The sequence below is a fragment of the Larus michahellis genome, chromosome 4 (assembly GCF_964199755.1).
Source record: "Larus michahellis chromosome 4, bLarMic1.1, whole genome shotgun sequence".
Classification (NCBI taxonomy): Eukaryota; Metazoa; Chordata; class Aves; order Charadriiformes; family Laridae; genus Larus; species Larus michahellis.
Genome location: NC_133899.1, coordinates 76,166,624 through 76,186,402, shown reverse-complemented (window position 1 = coordinate 76,186,402; position 19,779 = coordinate 76,166,624). Strand labels below are relative to the sequence as shown.

Sequence of the window (19,779 nt, the reverse complement as noted above, 5' to 3'; positions counted from 1 at the left end):
GCAGAAGTTTAAAGATCTGTAGTTTCAGGCCTGCAGACCATCACCTTTTAAAGACTGGGTGAGGAAGGCATGTTTATGCAGGGCTCAGCTCCATTTTCAAGCACGTCACTGGGATTTAAGAGATACTTTCTTCATTTTTGGGGGATAGAGAAGGTTTGCTGGTAAGAGGTATGACACAACAGGTTCTAGCTAAGAGACAAGTCCAGAGCAAGCTTCTAGAGTTAGGTTTTCACCATCTGCTATCCTAATGAGGATGTACAGGCTTCTCAATACAACAGTGACCCCTCCAAGGGTGATTGGATATGCACAGTAAGCAATTCTTTGAGGCAGAGGTGTTTTGGCACAGTTCCTGAGTTTAAAATTAAGTGAGAAACAAAAACAAATGCAGAAAAAAAGAGTGAGATGTTAGAAAGATGACTTAGTTGTCCTAAGACAACACTGGCTACCATCATAGTATTCGCCGCCTTCATCAGCTGTAGGTTGAAGGATAAAAGCAAAAGAGAAGAAGCACAGTAGTCAATCCACAACCAGTACTGTTCTCCTAAGAGCAATTGTCCCCGCTCTCTCCCTGCTACGCTGGGAACCTCGGATTCTCCGGAGATTGAACAAGAAGAATAAACACCTTTTTGGTGATCTGGTTTGGCAAACATACATCCCTTTTCTCCACGTTCATCCAAAGCCATCCAGAGAGACCATTTCCCTCCCATGCTCTCTTTGCTCTTGAACAAGGTCAGTGTTTTTAATACTGTCTCCCCAGCACTGAAAGAGAGAAAGGGTAAGAGTCTGTAGATGCATCACATACCTTCTTCAGGGGCTTCCTCTGCTGTTGTCGTGGTAGAAGCAGTGATGGAAAGACAGGAAATAGGAAAAAGAAAAACAGAACAGATATTTAAAGCTCTTGGAAGCCTGAGTAAGAGACCAGGGAATGCATGAAGGGGGAAAAAATAAAGGAATTAGTGAATTAAGGCAAGGAGAAAAGGTTTCTGGAGAGGCTGTCAGGAGTTAACGATGCTGTAAGGTTATAGTAGTAGTAAGCATGGAGATTAAAGGAGAAAAGGGCTGCAAGTGATCATTGTGGTTAATATTTGTTTCTCTTGTTTTGTTCTCTTCTACCAACCCAAGACTCCTGTTCCCGTCTGTCGCTCACACGCACACACACACACTCTTGTGCTGCAACTAGGTGGAGTAAATCAGAAGTCACGTCACATACCTGGCTCATGAACTTCAGGTGTGAAGTATCATGGAACAAGGTGCAATGGAAAATAAGAGAATGAGAACGAGAAACCTGTTATTTCACACACCAAAAGAGCTTTTGAGCCAAAGGGGAGGAGGGGCAGAGAGGAAAAGGGGAGAGGGAGGCGAAGTTAAGAAGTAAACCTGAGATAAAATAAAGTAATTACACTTGAAATAGCATATAAACAAAGTCACAGGACAGGAAAGGAATTCAGTCATGTGAAACAGGCAGATTTATGATAATAATGCAGCGCTTAAAAAAAAAACCTTATGAGCATTATATGACATAAAGGACAACCTGACAGCACAGTGTACCAAGGTTTACCTTGACTTGAAATATGCACATGAACATTGTCAGCACCCTCAAAGCATTATTAGATACGTCCTTTTGTACAGCAGCATTTCAGATGTTTGAAATAAACGCAATGTGGCTTGGAAACCTACTGAAATACCTGCTGTAACTCATCACCAACGTGCAGCTAACTGCCAAAGAAGCTCAGTTCTCTTTCCTAGATCTACGGCTAAGGCCATTTTTTTCCTTGAAGACAACTGGGATGTCTATATAAGTCTACTGCTGTTCCTCACATCCATTTGCAATGGAGAATTACAAATGGATTACTTCATAGGAAGAAAAGGTTCATTAAAAGTCTGTGCAGGTCTACATTTCATTCTTCTGCGGTTTTTTTGGCAAAGCAGGAATCGATCAGCAATGCGGATCTGCGGGGCAGGCTTTGCTTTTCAGCCATACACACACCTCTGAATATTTTTGCAAAGCAAGCGTAAAAGTAATGCAAAAATCTCACAGTATTTATATTCCCTGTGTACAGGCAATGGGTCAAATTCTGCGCCAAGATTTGAAACAAAGCTTTCTCTATAGGAAGAAATATTCATTCTCCTATCAGAGTGCAGAATTTAACCCATTTCACAAGGACGCTTTTTGCTGAGCTACTCTTTCACGATACTGTATGTCTTCCCCTAGTTTTTAGTAAAATTGTCATGCAACAGGTGAGTTTCCTCCTACTTAGTGCTGATTACATTTCACTGGGAAAAAAAAAACCAAAACTAAAAAAATCACCCCAAAGGCATGCAAGTTACAAGCTGTCATTAACAGGTAGGTTGTTATCTCCTGTCACCCTGTATTCACTTCCCACGCACGCTGTCCCAGCAGACAGACACTGGGGAGTTTAGAAGTTAAATCACATACCTGGAGGGGGGGCTTCATTTAGTAGGAAGTGTCAGGGGAAAAACATAGGAAAGGAAGATAAAAGAATTAGAAATAAGTTATTCAGGAGGGGATCATCTCAAACTTTGGTGAGATGGCGTTGAAGGAGTATCATTTGCAGACTGGGTTATAGGGATAGAGTGTTAATAAGAGTGGAAAAGGGAAGTAATTACAATGGGGTATGAAGCAGATGGGGAGGGGATGCCATAGAAATGAAAGATAAACGGAATTTGAATGTTGATGAATTGCAACAGTTTAAATCATGCAAATATATAAACATTGGGCAATTGTAGTAACATTGGTGACCCTTACATTTGACAGAAAACGTGCCCAAGAAGAGAGTTTTGCCAGTGTGCACTGTAACCTGTGTTTCAGCTGCACACGCGCCCTTTTAGCTGTTGGAGGAGGTGTGGGGATACGAGAGTTACTGCAAGGAAATGAGGCTTTCAGTGTATCCCTGCCTTTGCATCTGAAGCTGCACCATCTAAGATCCTCCACTGGCACGTGTGAGGCCTGTCTCTGCAGAACTGGAAATATTCAGGTCTACACAGGGCTTGTCTCTGCTGCAAAGGAGCAGAAACCACTGGAGCCTGCCTTCTGGGATCCTGCTGCAGCCAATGCCTGCGAGCACGAGCAGCTCGTGTTTCTGCAGCTCTGCCCTGGCCACGGTATAGTCACAGCCCTAAAAGTTTTCAAGGGCACTAAAACGTTTCTTCTAAGCTTCTTAGAAGGTGGCTCTTCAGTTACAAACAATAATTATACTTGTTTCCTATAGGGAAAATAAATTTTAGGGAGTCGTAATAACAGATTGATTCTTCATGACTCTGGTTTTCTTCAACATCTTCCAATTCCTATGTATGGGAATGCTTCAGATTAATACATAGGAATTTAGATGTCACACACGTGCACTTGGTTAGGTGGAAAGTGTCAGGGAATTAAAACAAAGGAATTAGAGCAAGAATCATACAACAGCAACAACAGGCCGAGTCTGTGACTTAGATGTATTAGACAAAGACAGTATTAATAACAGAGAAACTAAATAATCATACAGTTGCATGAAAAGCTGTGACGGTCTCCCTCTGACATAGGAGTTTTCTTTAAACTTGTTGTAGAATCATAGAATCATAGAACGATTAGAGTTGGAAGGGACCTTAAAGATCATCTAGTTCCAACCCCCTGCCCTGGGCAGGGACACCTCCCACTAGACCAGGCTGCTCAAAGCCCCATCCAGCCTGGCCTTGAACACTTCCAGGGATGGGGCATCCACAGCTTCTCTGGGCAACCTGTTCCAGTGCCTCACCACCCTCACGGTAAAGAATTTCTTCCTAATATCCAATCTAAATCCACCCTCTTTCAGTTTAAAACTGTTACCCCTCATCCTATTGCTCCACTCCCTGATAAAGAGTCCCTCCCCATCTTTCCTGTAGGCCTCCTTTAGGTACTGGAAGGCTGCTATAAGGTCTCCCAACGTCTTCTTTATAAACTCTATTTACATCTTCTTTATAAACTTTCCTTTTTGTTAGGCTTTATGTTACAGAGGGGAAAAAAAAAAAAAACCACAACATGGGAAGACTGTAAGTATGGCATTATTGTTAATCAAATTACGTTAATACCTGGTGTTTTGCACAAATTTCAAGCTCACATATATGTCAAAGCTTGAGACCAAGACTCAAGTAGTGAGTAGCAATTCGATAAATACCCCGGGAAAGAGGTACAGAGGCAGGCAAAGCAGCTGGGATGGTAGCAGTGACCTTTAACTTGTGCAAACCAAGGTCAGAAAAACCTTAGAAGCAGATAACAGACAAGAACGAATATGGCTAAAAGGAGAAGAGAAGGATGCGAAACAAGAAGCGCCAAGAACAGGAGGGAAATGAGAAGCAGCGCGCAGATGAACGTTGAAGTGTCAAGTCATGCAAAAATCAATCAGACAGCTTTCACCTCACTCAAAATTACTCATCTCGTCTAAACTAAGAGGCTGGTCTCCCTCTGTGGACAGCAGAGTGAAATAGCTGGGGTGGGCGGCTGCTGAGATGTGACTGCTTTAATAACACTACTACAAATGGCACAGAATGATTTTCACAGGCAGTTTGGAGGACGCTGCAAGTTCAGTTTCTGCTTTTCCAGCTAATAAACATTATAACGTTCCCGTACGCCGTGTAAGGATGGCTCTGAGGCCAGTCAGTGGTTATTATTACAGCTTATACGTTGAGATATTTGTTTACAAAAATGTTATTGCATTTTTCATGCAACAGTTAGCTCCTGTCTTCATTATTACGCATCACAGAGCAGAGGAAATTATTACTGGTGGAAGGTGTAAGGAAGGTGCAAGTTACAGTTTATCATTAATATTTGTTTTTATCTGTTTTCTTCCACCATCTTTGAATTCCTGAGTATAATATTAGAGTTACTGGTATCATTTTTGTACAGAAACCATAGTTTTGATTAAATTTCAATATTTCAAAGCTTATGTAAATTTAGCTAAAATTTTGGTTAAAAAAATAGAAAGTTTCACAACCGCAACAGGTTGCGTAGTTATTAACATCTCTAGAACAAAACCTTTTCATTTTTTGCCTTGTGGCAATCTCTCATTCCAGATTTGTTCTTGCATTACACTATATATATACCCCACATTATCCATAAAGTCAATGCTTCAGAAGCATCTCAAATAGAATTTTCGTTTTAAAATTTGGAAATCTTCCATAGAGGAAAGAGGAAAAAAAAATATGTTGGAACAAAATGTTTAAAAAGTTTTGTTCCAACTAAACAAAAAAATTCATTTTCAATAGCTACCAAACAAGACTTTCCTCCTTTTTTTCTTTTTTGTTGTTTGTTTGAAAAGTTGCCATTTTGTCCCAATTCAGAACATGACCCAATTGTGAAATGGCCAAGCGCAACTGAATTTCCAGCACACAATAACCCTTCAGATTGACGCAGAGGAATTCAGAAGTCACATACCTGGTTCATGGACTTCTTTAAGAGAGAAGTAGTAGGGAAGGAGATGCAAAGAAAGATAAGAGAATTAGAGCAAGTAACAGACATTGATTAAAAAAAACCTTACACTTTTTTTAGCCAGGGTGGAGAGGTTAAAGGGATAAAAACCATTAATAAAATTAAATGAGAAATAGAGGGCACATATAGGCGTCAATTAGAAAATCATGGAGAGGAAGGACAGGGAGTGTTGGGAGATAAAAGATACAGGTGACTAACATATATATTCATGGTGTTATAAATCAAGTGCCATTGGTAGCCTTGGGTTAACAAAAATATTTACTTGTATTTAAATCAAGTCCATTACCCATAGGTTTGAATGGGCAAAAAGGGTATAGACAACCTGGCTTTATTCATGTGCATAGAAATCCCAGCCTCTGCAGAAATCAATGGGCTCGGAGGAGCTGGCATTGATTTCCTTAGCGCCCAGGATTTCACCACTGGGGTGTAGGACCGCACACCAATGGGGGACAGTAAGTACGAGCATGTTACCCCTCTCTAAACTACGAAATAAAGTATCCGATGAAAGCCTAGCTGGACATGCTGGGGGCGGGGGGGGACGGGACGACAGAAGGGCAATTGAAAGGTAAATGGGTTTGGGCTGTCAGGCTGATGCTTTAATAAGCATGACCTACTATTTTGCTAATCACACAGCTTGTGATTTATAATTCACATTATCAAATCAAGCAAAATTGCAACCCTGCTACCCCTGTTTTTGCATAATGCATATTAACCCAGACAAATACCAACAGTTAGGGAAAAAGCATGCAACTACATCTTTCCTCTGAAATGTTGTTTTCTGCAAATACCCCGCAACCAAAACGATGCCACTCGGTCCAATCCTTAGCCCAACAGAAAACCGTGTATGACACCGTGTCACTTGCTGCTCATGACTTGAGATGCAAGTCTCTCCGCATCAGCAGACATTGCTGCAAAAGCGAGTTTTGTCCCCACATGGTGGCAGCGGGGGGGGACAGGAGGAAGAGGTGCACGTGGCCGAGGGACGTGGCATTGCCACAGGGCATGGCTCTGCCACCTCCAGCCCCGGCGCATGGCGTAGAGGAAATGCTTTTGGGAACACTATCCCCATACCAACTGGTATCCGTACCGATAGCCTGGTTAGCGAAATCAGAGCGCTGGGGAATATATAAGCAAGGCCCAGCCTGTGCTTTGGGCACTGCTTTCAAAACAGCGGTTAGTTCTTATTACTCATCACACCGCTTATCCTGCAAGAGCCAAGCAGCCGTCAGCGAGCGTGCAGAGGATGGGCTTGCATCCTCTCCTCTTCAGCCACCTCCAGAATTCCTGCACGCGTTACCGCTTCCGACAGAAAGAGAGGAATTCGCAGGTCATGGCACATACCTTCCTCATGAGCTTTAGCGGGTGGGAAGAGTCACAGAGCAAAATGCAAAAGAACACAAGAGCGTTAGAAACATCAGAACAAAGTTTCACTCGTACAAAGTGGAGGGGGAGGAGAGTATATTGCAAGGAAATAAAATGAATATGGGTACGAAAAGCACTAGTGGAGGTGAGGGCACAAATGGTCTGGGATATTAAAAGCATAAAGGTGATTTAAATGGCCATATCAGATGATATTTGTCTTATATGCACATTCCTGCAGTCCTGCATAAAGCCCAGAGCAGCATGCCATTTCACAACCCTGATGCCTGCCCACGTGGGTTTACAACCTGAGGCTGGCGGGTTTTTGGTGGCACGTGGCTGCACGTACTACCATGAGACGGTGCCCGGAAACTCCATTGCATGAAGAAGAAAACAACCTTTAATCATTTGCAAAGCTAAAGCATCGAAATTATCACCAGTTGCTTTATACAGCAGGGTATAAGCTGAAAAAAGGGCATGTGGAAAGGCTATCATAAGAACGTCAGCCCAGTACAATCCTCTCCGCAGCTGCTGTAGCAGCAGACCGATCATGGGCACATCTGCACATCGTTCAGAGGCCCGACCCACCCCAAAAGGTCCGAAATAAGCCTCACAGGGAGACCCAGCCAGTCTTGGAGCAAAGGCTTTTCAATCTTCATCCTTTTGAGAGGTTTACATTTCCCAGCAGTTTTCATACATTTTTTTTTTCTTAATGCAACAATTACCACGTAGCATCGCCAGTGCATTCAACGTCAAGACAGAACATGAAGGGAGTACAAAAAACAAAATGGTGACAAGTTTTATTCTATATTAATATGTCTATTTTTAACTCCTGTTCTCTTTTACCATCTTATGGCTTACTGGCTAAACAAGAGCTTACTCTGAAAAATGAGAATTCAGGAGTCACGTCACATACCTTCCTCCTGAGCTTCTTTAGGTGGGAAGAGCCACAGGACAGGATGCAAAGGAACATTAGGAGAAACACATTATTACACAGGACGATATTATACAGGCTGAAAACTCTGTTAAGCCAGAGGGAAAAGTTTTATCCCAGGTAAAGGATGCACTAATGGCCAGGAATTTGAGGCATGTGTGGTTGAGAAAACTGCACCATGTAAAAGAGGAGGGAGAGGGGAAAACCTAACAATAAGCTGAAATAATACATGCCGAAATTTCCCTCTAAACCCAGTTTTATAGGAACAATCTGCCATCGCTCGGATGGGCTTTATGTCAAGCTTGGCACACGGCAGGAGAGGCTGGGTTACCACCGAGCCAACATCTGCTGGACCTTGCACCCAGACCATTCCCATGGGTCAGTCTGGGGCAGAGCCAGTCCCGGAGGAGAGGTGGAAAGCAAAGAGAACAGAAGCCCTAAGGCAAAGTAACTGGGTCTTGCTCCTCTCGCACCGCCCTTGAATCACCCCCCACCGCCAAGGAGATGGCGGGGAGCAATTCGGAAGGCGACGGCACATACCTGCTTCATGAACTTCATCAGGTGGGACGTGGTAGGGAGCAAGAGCAACAAGATGGAAAACGAGAACAGTTAGGTTAAAGGCTGTGTGAATGCAACAGGAGGGTCTAAGAAAACACAGGGGGTATGAAATAGAGAAAGAGAGGAGGAGATGAAATGGAGACAGGCGACCAAAGCACACACAGGTACAAGAAATGTAAAACCTTCAGGACGTGGATGCTGTAAAAACCCTGCAAACTGCTCAGAGTGGGTCTCCCAAGGTGTTATGAACAGGTTTACCCTTGTTTCGAATGTGCCCATAGCACAAAGCTTTGCAAATACGGAACCAACACACCCTTTGGCTCCTCCTACCCGGAGCACAACATCCCAAACCTCTCGAGTGCAAAGGGTGGGTTTCTGTTCCATCCCCTCTTCTGCCCTGCCTGTCACACTTTGCAAAGGCTGCGTGCAAGGCTGGGAGCCCGCTGGGGTTACTTGCCAACGTCTACATAGATATAATTAATAAGATCTGCGTTCTGTAGTATTATTATTCATATTATATATAATATTGTATATTATAGTCTATAAACTTATAATATATACAATATACTATATATAATATTACATATTATAGAATATGTACTGTGTAATATATGGCTACACACATACCTTACCACAGATGGATTTTGACTACAAAATCCATCCGACCGTTATCTGCCAAGCTACGTAGGAGAAACCAGTTGACATCTGATAGAAGGCTTTATAGCCAGACCCCAGTTATTCCACAGCGGGCGTTACAAACACCCGCGTCTAAAAATCGTCCTCGGAGCCTGCTGTGGCTTGGACGAGGGGATGGTATCCGCATTTCCCCTGCTGCTCCCTCCCCGAAAACCGGAGCGGAGGTGTCCGCACAGATGTGCGAGGATATGGGGCACCCTCGGTGCAAGGTGTGCAAGGGACGAGAAAAGCCCTCTGCCTGCAGATCCTCTGCCCCAGCACCTTTCTCTCGCCTCTTGTTTTCTTCTACCACCTTGCAAAATCGAGGCGCGCATCGGCACAGAGCCCTGCTGTAAAAGAGAGGGGAGGGCTGAGAAGCTGTTTCACATACCTTCCTCTTGAACCTCTTCTGCGGGTGGGAAAACGGCAGCAAAGGGAATGAGAGGAGAAAATTAAAACAAGAAATATCTCATTGGAACATTCTTGAGGTTTGCCAAGCTCCCAGGCCATTATGGGTAAGAATACACAACGATGGAATTACAGGGTGAGGGAGAATTAAAATTAACGTTTTTATGGGCATATTATGGGGTTATAAATGTTACTGAAATATGGGAATGTGACCACAAATGAAAACCACATTTAAAAAGGCATCCAGTATTTTATTCCTTATTAGAGCTGGCTGATATTTCCTAAAACTGACTTTTGGTGAATTTTTAACCAAAAATAAAATTGCTGCATTTTTTTTTTTGTTTTAAATCTTTGTCTCAAATGGTGAAAAATTTTCACCAACATTTATCAATTTTTGAAATTTCAAAGAAATTCATTCCTGAATTTCAACAGATGGATATAAACTTTGTAGGGTGTCTCACTCCCTTTTAAAAATTCTAAACTTTTGGAGAGAAAGGAAGGGACTTGACACCATTGTCACCAAAAAAAGGCAAGCAGTTCAGTAAAACTGGTAGGCCAAACCAAATATGTATATGTTTGTTTCCATATACATATACGTATATACATACACACACACATATATATGTAAAAATTATATATGTGTGTGTATATTATCTATATTATATTGTTTAGATATATGCATGTATTTTTGAATATAAATGTATATATATAAGTGTTTTGGTTTGGTTTTTTAAACAAAAAAAAGGCCCAATTTCCTATCAGCTCAATAAGTGACATCAATGTCCATCATTGCATTGATGTCTGTGGCTCAGGACCGAGTCCCGGCCACTGGGTGTGAACCGTTTGCTCTGGATTTCTTCACACATGTTCTTCCTCCGTGGTAAGAGAGAAAGAAAGCAGAAGCCATGTCACATACCTTCTTCCTGAGCTTCAGGTGGCAAGTGTCATGGGACAAGGAGTAACAGCAAGCAGGAAAATGAAAACAGAAAACTGTTAGAAACTTGTATTGGGGTGAGCTCAGGCCTGGAGAAAAACGTGGTTAGAAAGTGATGGAGAGAAGTTACATGGAAAGGAAATGGATGACTTTGGAAGATAACACAAAGGTCAAGCAAAAGTGAAGAGCAAGGAGAAGATACACGTCAGTGGAGACGGTCATGCAGATTAAAAAAATAGGAAGTCACCTGCCTATTAATTTCATATTAATCATAAATTCTTGACACCCAAAAGGAGACAGTTAGGGTAGGAAGGAGAAAGGCAAGAAGAAATGCTTCTCCTTTTAGGAAGGCTTGTCTGTAGGACCAACACCCTTTGCTTACTCTTTGGACATTTGACAAGCTACGAAGGATGGACCATGAGTACCACTTTCACCTCCCTGGCTCTGTGCCATCATGACTATAGACATGATGGTGACTGAAGGCACCTGCACAACTCATCTGGTATCTCTATTTTCTCCCCTCGGAGAGGGCAGATTGCAGATCCCCTCGGAAGCAGTGCTGGGGGAATTAGAGACATAAGGGCACCTTAGGGTAGGAACTACTCTGAGCACGGCCACAGTCACACCTCTGTTCCCACCACCACTGATGGGAATTAGCCAGTTGCAGCAATCTGGGGGAATCCATGGCCAAAAAAAACCTGCTGTGTATAAAATCCTTATGGTGGACATTTCTGCACTGGGGCAAGTCTATCTCAGAGCTGGTCTCATACCCTCCACGTGCAAATACTCTACCTCCCAGTAAAGGGTTTCACTCTTGACACCTTAGAAGATGTCTTGGTCACTAAGGGCAGATCCTAGGAGAAAGCCCAGAGTTTGGCCCTCGCCTCTGTCACTGACACTTTGGGAAAATGGAGGATGACAACCAGCAGATACGCTTGCCTGAACTGAAGCCAACGTGTCAAGTGTCCAGCAAAGACGCGGATACATCTTCAAAATCTTCCTCTCCCTGCTCCCTACAAAAGCTTAAACAACTCAGGTGAGAAGGGCTTTTCATGCTCCATCTTTCCAGATTTGCACTCTGTCTCTCGCAGCTTGTCAAATTACCTTTTGCCAGCTAAAAGTGTGTCAAAAAACTTCACCTTTGCCAGTCGGTTCTCTGCCTCACCTTTTCCATCATTGGCAGTGCCTTGTTGGGTGCTCCTCAGGAGCTGGGCAACCTGCTCTTCTTTTCAGTTTCAAAGTTTAAACTCAGTACGTGGACATTGCCAAAATGACAATGACAGGATTTCACTGATGACACATTGTGTGGGCTCTGCCCCAGTCCCTGCTCTAAAATGCTCTGAGTTTACAGACAGGTTAGCTCCCAAGCTTTACAACCATCCCCTATGGCTCAGATACTGCGTTTCACCATAACGTGAAGGCTCGGCACATCATGACCCCAACTTGGCCAGTTATGGTTTCCGACTGATTAATCGATCAAGTGTTTCACATCACCTTTAGCGGCAAGCACCAAAGAGAAGGGTGAAATACAGACAAGGCAAAAGCAGGACCAAGAATCAAAGAAGGATAAATTACATTCCACGTTTTTTTGTTACCTTCTTCTTCGTATTCCTCTGCATTGAAATAGGGGAGGGGGGAAAAAGAAAGCAGACAAATCAACCATCAACCTTGACACACCAGTAGGACATTACCCAAGGCAGAGCCCTTTGCGCTCACAGGGATGCCGGGCAAGATGGCCTCTGACAGGCTGCTTCAAAATCAGTAAGTAAAATAGCAAATAAAATGACTTTGAGGGGGAAAAAAAGGAGGTATAAAAGGAGAGGAAGGCAATATTGTATTGAATTTTTTCTTGGGCACTGGGAACTCAGGTATACACGCACGGTAGAAGGGAAGAGGTGGCAGAGAGGGCCTTTGAGTATAAGAAAAAACAGTAAAGAAAACAAACTTGTACATTTCTGTGTATATTGCTTGTCTATATTGTGGGTTTCTATGTTTTAAAACAGAAAAAAATTCTATCTACAAAAGCTGCAAAATAAATTGCCAGCAGATGGCAGTGCCCCTGCAAAAACCAGCAGGGTCCCCCAAAATGAGGGCATCAGTTCGGGGCTACAAGCAGTGTCAAATCACCAGGAGCTGGTGACAGTCAGACAAACAGACGCACAAAAAAAAAAAAAAGAGACCTCAGATTTGTCTAATAGTACCAGCACTTTTTGTTAAAATAGCAACAGTGGGCAGAAAGGAGAAGACGGACATGGCCAGCAAATGCTGCAGGCTTGCATGGAAGCAAATTAGAGACAGATTTAGGACTTACCCTCTGCTTGCTCCCTGTGAGAGAGGAAAAAAGGTTATTGAAACTAGATAAATATTCCTTCCACTCTATATTATCACCAAGCTTTAAACCGTACACTGAAGCAACCCAATGCACTGTTGTTTTAAGTCAGTTGTTTCTTCTTTCCCCCGTTCTCCTTTTGCTCTCCCAGGAGCCATTTGGTTTTACGATTAGTAAAGTGATTGGCCTTGGGTTTTATTTTAAATAGCATTGCTCATTCTGATGGTGCGTATGAATCCATACCCAGGAATAATGCTGTCGCCACAGGGCTATAGCATGATGCCTATACATAGCGCTGTGCAGGGGCTGACGAAGCTGGACCCCAGCCCTGGTGTGCCAGGCAAGCCAGCCTGTAGCCGATGGCCCACGCCAACCCATACATCCTCCCTGAACCTTAGGGCTGTCTAATAAAAATTTGGGATGAGTCAGATGCTGCTCAATGTTTATCCCGTGGCTGTAGCAACATCATACTTGCAGTCCGTTCCCATTCCTTGCCCCCACTTGCCAGCCTCTCCTGCTCTACCATCACCTTGCATGAAACCCAAAGCCCAGAGCAGCCCTGGGGCCAGAACTTCAACAACGGACGTGTTAGTTAGAGATTGCATGAAAAAAGTGCCAAATTTCATCTGGAATTATTTTTTTTTTTTTAAGAGTAGCCTGGACAAAATGACACAGGTTGAGCTGAGCCTGCATCGTAGCAGAGGAGGGGACTAACTGACCACTGCAGGTCTGTCCATGATACCTCTGATCCACAATTGCCCTAAGTCTCCCCTCTGTACCTACTGATGTGTAAATGTCAAATGACCCCATTGGGTTTGGTCATAAACCAGGGCAGAAAGCAGCTCCTCAATTATACTCTATGTTTAATTCCCCCTCCTCCAGGAGTAGTGATGTGGCCACCGAGGACAGGCTGAGCTGGGTGGAGATGTTTGAAGGGCATCCCATGTTGGACAGGGAAGGTGTCAGGTGAGCTTTGATGGACCCTTTGACACCCAAAATCCAAGACACCCCTTCCCCAGTGCTTGGGGGGGCTTTGGGCCATGCATGAAGTGGCACCCAGCTTCTCCTCCCCGTGGGGATGCCCTCGCTCCGCTGCCTGGAGCCAAGCTGAACAGATGAACACGCAGGCGGCGTTCTCTCTACTTACACTTCCTCGGTATCAGACATGCTGGCAGTGAGTTTCTAGACACAAGATGAAAAGAAGAAGAAAAAAAAAAAAGGTGTTATTACCAGGAGTGCCTCCTAGAAAATGCCAAGGCAGGAGCAGATGGGTTGACATTTGAGGACAAAAAAAGCCAGGCACCTGCTTTCCCACACAGCAGCCAACCCCCCACCAACACTGCCATTTTGGGAACAGCATGGACCTTTGCCAGCCAGGTCAGAGGAGAAGGAGAGGGGAAGAGGAAAAGATCATCTGGAAAGACGTGCCCAGTCAACCTGGCTTTAAGTTACAAAACTCCAAAGCTCAGGGAGACGGGTGTCCTCTCGCACCCATCTGACATTTCCCTCGCTCCAGCAAGATCAGAGAAATTTTTCCTTCTTTTACACTTCTGCAAGTGGGAAGGCGCCAGGCTCCAAAGCATTAGTCAGAGCTAAAAACAATAAAATAACTGAAACCACCAATATACCCAGAGATAACTACTTATTTGTCAGCACCCAAAAGTGCCTTAAGTAGTAGTGTCTGGCTTGTGCAGCTGATGAATGAATGAACAATTATCTGTTGATTAGTTTAGGATGAGAACTGGCCAAATGCCTGGTTAGGCAATTCCTATCAGTATAACCAGTTGTATTTGTTACAGCCACTCCTCGCACCGCAGGGCAGAAGTGAACCCATCCACGGCGCTCTCGTGGCTGGCATTTCTGCACAGCCCGAGTCAGAACTGGGTACAGACCACCGCCTGTGGAAAACCGCAGCCAGGGAAGAGCCAGGGCTGGATACGGCCACTCGGCTGATCTTCGCTGAACCCCAAATGTGTGTATGGGAGCCTCAGATGGAGTCAGAGGGAGTGATGCTGCTATTCGGGGAGCAACGTGGCAATATCACACACCGCACCAGGTTTGGTGATGACCTTGTAGTAACACTATGGCTCTCTTAAAAGCATCAGCTGCCCTGAGGCCAGAGGAAGAGGTGGGGAAGGGCCCCCAAAGCTTCTTCCAAATCCATGGTGCGTCTTAAATTAGAAAGCCAGACTCCTCCTCACTGGGAAACTCTAACCGTGACTTTCATTACTTCGTTACTCAGCTGATATATGTGAGATGTCTTGAAGGAGCAGGTGGGCTGACTTAGGTTCAAAAGGAACAACTGCAGCTCAGCAGCTTTCTATTTCAGAGGAAGGCAGTAATCCCATAGGCTCCAACCCTGCCCTGTAAGGGCTCCTCTCCTTTCCCCAGCAATGACCCTGGGCACCACGCATTAACACCAACAGGATTTTAAAACCCCATGTTCTAAGCAGCAGTAAACAGCCAGCATTTTTTCTTCTAGTTCCTCATTTATCATCTTTTGGAAATTCAGTATTGCCCCGGAAGTAGTCCCAGCAATGGCTGTGTTATGACCTGAGTAGCTGGACAGGAGGGTGATCTACTGCTATGACACATGAGATTTGGGTTCAGTGATGTCTTGGCTGCTCTTAACTTGGTAGCTGTGATTGACCACTCCTCAAGTGCAACAGCTATCCCAAGGAGTACTCTGGGGACTCTAACCCCACCAGGCAGGAGGAATCTCAGAGGAATTTTGTGTTTGGGAGGAATTTCAGCTCTTCAAATGGCTTTTCTGCTGCATCAATTCCTGCTGCTTCTTCTGTAACGTGGATGCTACATCTCTGGTTTCTCTCCCCTGGTCTTTTTTATCTAGATGATCAAATCTTCAGGATAAAGACTTCCACTTGCTATCTGCACAGTGGCTAGCAGTATAATAGGTCTGCAATCTCATTTCAGCCTCCAAAAGTTATTCAAGCTATCAGTAATAACACTTGATGGTATGTTGGTTTATGCAGCGGAACAGCAGAGCTTCTCCTGGCAAAAGCCCGTACAGGGAACCTGCCAGATGCCCAGCTGTTAGCTCCTTCCAAAATGCATGATCTCTAAAGACTCAGGGCAATCACCAATCCTCCTATGGATTCTGCCTTTAATTTATAAATCCAGATTTCCTTCTTCCCAAAGTGGAGGGGAAAAAAAAAAAGGACTTTTAAAGGGCTTTGGGCTAAACTCTTCTTCCCTCTCACTCCGGTGGGAACAAGAATAATAACGCTCAATACTGGAGGAGAGATCAGCTCGAGAGCCCTGTGTATGCATACAGAGAGCAAACGTCTGTTCCGTGTAGGATAGGCACGTAATGCAGCGCATGCTGTTCTTTCCAAAGCAAATGAAGTCAATGGGAGTCTTTGCAATCAGGCTTTCCATTAACAGTTATTGGAATGAGCTCATCTAGTCTCCAATTTAGCTCTAAGGACATCTTGCTGAGGGTTGTCACATTGGCTGTTCCCCTACACCCTTCCATATTTGTTAATCCAAGCGCTGCGAATGCGAATGGGATTTTACATAGCATCTGTCCGTGTGCTATAAACACCGAGCGAGAATGCCAGCATCCCTGACACCAGCGGACCCCAGCCCTGAGGGGGTTTCTCGGCCCCGGACGAAATGAATTAATATCAAGTGCATTGGCAGACTCTGTGCAGAGATGAGCCAGATGCAGAAACCCCACAGGCTAGGGCAGGGGGGACAAAAAAATCCAGGGGGAGGTGGAGATTTCAGCTTTGCGAGGGCCAAATGTTCAGCCAAGTTTGGTCACTTTGTCGGGAGGAGCTGGTATTTGAGGCTGTAGCTGACTGCCACTGCCCTGGCTGGAAAGCCAAAAAGGTCTCGCCTCAAGAAGAACAAGGTGTCTGTCTGCTTTGAGGCATTCAAAAGCCATCTGGTTCCTCGAAGCCAGAGACAAAACACAGACCATCATAGGAACAGCCACCTGAGACGAGAGGCTCTTTGATGCCCAGCACTGTCCATGTCGCTAACTCTGTCATCAAAGCAGCCAATAAAACCAAACCATATTTACATCCAAAAGGCAATAAAGAAAGCAATCCGCTAAGAGCAGTATTTTTTGCCATTAGGATTAAGTTCACTGAAGGCAATGGAAAGTCTCCAGCTGGCTCAGGATTACCCCTTTGGTGGAAATTATTTTACACACAGCAAATGCAACCTAAGATTAAGGCTGTTAGCACCTTAAGGCAATAATTGGGTTTTGTTTGTACAGTGGCAGAAAAATGGGGTCTGGTCCTGACTGAGGTTTGAGGATGTAATAAAATCAATTAGTTAATACTGCCCACCATTTGGAAGGAAATCAAAACACATGGGGAAGTTTCACCAGACCAAAAACTTCCTGCCTGCTCCCACCCCTTAAAGGTGAAAGCAAAGGTTATTTTCTGCATTTTGTTCAAGCTAAGCGGGTCACGGCTGGAAGGACAAATACCCCGATCCTCATTAGCCCCAGGTGGGGCAGGAACGCCACGTCCCTTTTGGCCCCAAATGCTCCTGTCCTTGGCTGAAAGAGCAGAGCCAGCACATCCCAAGAAGCCTCTTAGCAGCTGAGAATGCACCCGGGAGGGGGAATGGGCTGCCTTGCACCTCCAGGCCATCCCTGGAAATAACCCACCTGTCAATCACCCCCTCCCAAGCCAGGCCATACAAGGAGGCAAGGTAGCAAGAGCCGCACAGAAAGGGGGAAGGACAAAAGTGGCCACGCACAGGCAACGGGAGCAGGCAGGGACAGCTATCAGGCAAGGACTAGGGGTACGATCCACCAAGCACCACACGGCCACGCTCCCCCAGCAGGAGCTGCTGCAAACCCAGTGCATCTATTTTCTTATATACATATATGTATATATTAAAAAATATGCGTATTATATATAACTACTAAATATATAAATATACTTTTCTATATAAAAAGTATATACATATACTTTTTAAAATCTATATTTCTTCCATCCCTCTGCCTCCTCCCTTTGTTTCTGAACTGCTTGGTAATTTCCAGCAGAAAGCGTTTCTCTCCGCGGGGGCTGGGGAGGGAAGTGCCCACGGCAGCGCTGCTGCTGAAACAGGGTGGCAGGACCCAAACACTGCTGCAGGCTCCACTGACACAAAGCAAAATCCCCATCCCCTGCCCCAAAATGTGCCCTTTATCCTTGTCTTCGGGGTGATATGACCTGTCAGATCCCTGCATGGGGTTTGTAGCGACAACAAAACTGAGAGAGCGGACTAAAAGATAGCATGGTTAGCTTATAGCCCCTGCCTTTCCCCCAGGTCTTGCGCCCACAAGGGACAGCTGACTGCCCGGGCAATCGCCTGTGGCCTCACTGGAGGTCCCCCACACCAGTGGCACGGCTCGCACACAAATCATTTTCATCAAAGCCACCTGTGCTGGTGACACTCCTGCCTTTGCAGGATACCCCCCAGTCCCAAAAATGAGGAGCTGTGCCCCGCAGGGCAGATGCAGGCTGGGCAGAGATATGCCCCCCACACATGGGGGGATTCACCCACACAGGGAGCATCCCGTCACCACTCTGAATGTAACCCCCTCCTCCTGACCCTCTGCGCACACAGGGGGATTCTCTCCTAATTTTCTTCTTTTTCGTGGAAGGGGGCAGTTTTCCACGACCACATTTGTGGTTCTCGGTTCTCCCTTTAGCCCCACACCCCGCAGCCCTCCTCGCCTGCCGGCAGCTCCCTAATCATCCTGCCCTTCATCCCTCCTGCCTCAGCCATCCCATTCTCCAGAAGACAGGAGAGGGAAGGTCAGCGCTTCCCTCCCACTGCTGGATCAAGTTTTCCCAAATGCCCTGAGAGATGCCACTTCATTCCCAGCCCTGGACCTTGGTTTTGGAAGGGTCTTTTCTCCCACCACTAATCCTTGAGAGTTCAGAGGACACCCAAGTCTCTGCGAGTGGCACGAGCCTCACACAATACCCAACAAAAGCCAGGAAGGAAAAGTGCCTTTTCCTTAGGATCCTGTCCTGGATCCTGGATCTAGCGGACCCTTACCCTCCCCTGATGCTTCTCTATTCAAACCAAGGCTCAGCCTCTGTGCAGTTTTACCCCCCCGGCAGCATCCCTCGCCAGGGCTCCTGCTTACCTGGGAGGAGTGAAGAGAAGCACCGAGCTCCCTGCTGAAGGGGACGGGCAGGCTGGGATCTGCGAGCGTCCCAAGGTGATGCAGCTGTCAACTTATAGTGACATTTGATCATCTGGAGGAGCCGATTGGCCCCAGACCCCCTGCGCTGGGTAAGGAAGGGAAGGGAGTGGGGATGGGGCGGGGGCATGGGGAGGGGGGAGTAAGGGACGGGGAAAAAAAAGGTCATACCATGTATAGGAGCAGCTGGAGGAATTGCACAGATGATGCTAAGATGGGAGGGACATGTTTGGAGAAAAAAAAAAAAACTCCAGGGCTTATGTTTCTATATTTACAACCCCACCAGGCAGGCAGAGCTTAAAGAGGGGTATCTGAGGCAAAGGCACCTCGGAAACAAATTGTGGGGGCCCCACAGCTCCGTGGTGCATGGTCACTGCTTAAAACCTGGTCGTGGCACCCCGGCTCTTGCAATCTCAACACAGCAGCAGCCTCTGCTCTCCCGACCAGGCAGGACCCCCTCCTTCCCTGCTGCCCCTTTACACATAAAGAGCTTTGGTTGCTCTGCAGGGTTAGAGCCTGCGGAGGGCTTGGGGACCCTCTGCCGTCCAATGCTCTTTGAAACAAGCAGTCATGGGGCGTGTGAGAAGTCAGAAGCATGTAGCACACACGTCGCATGTGTGTTTGTGTGTGGGTGGTGTGTGGCACGCACCTACCTCTCGCTGAGACTACCAGGGCTCTGCCACGCATCAGAGCTTGAGGAGACCTGGATCAAAAAGCAAGAAAGCGGGAATGCAGCCAGAGAGCTTGTCTGACCTCAAGCCACCCTTCTTAGCGTGATGTAAAAGCATTATTTAAGTAAGGACATCTTAGAGAGGGCAAACCCCAGATGGTTGGACCCCACCTAGGATCCTCTAGGTTCCCGGAGGGGTTTTGCCGCCCGAGCAGCCTCCGCAGTTGCACGGCTGTGCCGGCAGAGGATTGCAGTGCCTTGGACAACCCT

At 45.6% G+C, this 19,779-nt stretch overlaps 1 protein-coding gene across 3 annotated transcripts in view; it reads right to left on the bottom strand.

Moving 5' to 3' along the window:
- The window catches only part of TNNT3 (troponin T3, fast skeletal type), a 32,945-nt gene extending 13,200 nt beyond the window's left edge, over positions 1-19,745 (bottom strand). The window contains exons 1-10 of one of the 3 annotated variants that reach the window (XM_074585697.1): positions 19,489-19,745; positions 18,783-18,922; positions 13,809-13,843; positions 12,644-12,657; positions 11,928-11,945; positions 10,315-10,326; positions 9,382-9,399; positions 8,298-8,309; positions 7,740-7,754; positions 5,411-5,425 (exon numbers count right to left, since the gene is read on the bottom strand). In XM_074585697.1, coding sequence (XP_074441798.1) covers positions 5,411-5,425; positions 7,740-7,754; positions 8,298-8,309; positions 9,382-9,399; positions 10,315-10,326; positions 11,928-11,945; positions 12,644-12,657; positions 13,809-13,828 — 124 coding nt within the window. In that variant the 5' untranslated portion in view covers positions 13,829-13,843; positions 18,783-18,922; positions 19,489-19,745. Of the gene's footprint in view, positions 1-802; positions 824-5,410; positions 5,426-7,739; positions 7,755-8,297; positions 8,310-9,381; positions 9,400-10,314; positions 10,327-11,927; positions 11,946-12,643; positions 12,658-13,669; positions 13,844-18,782; positions 19,024-19,488 lie in introns of those variants that run through there. The other 2 variants (XM_074585698.1, XM_074585699.1) reach the window with 2 other exon arrangements.
- Positions 19,746-19,779: the final 34 nt, after the last annotated feature.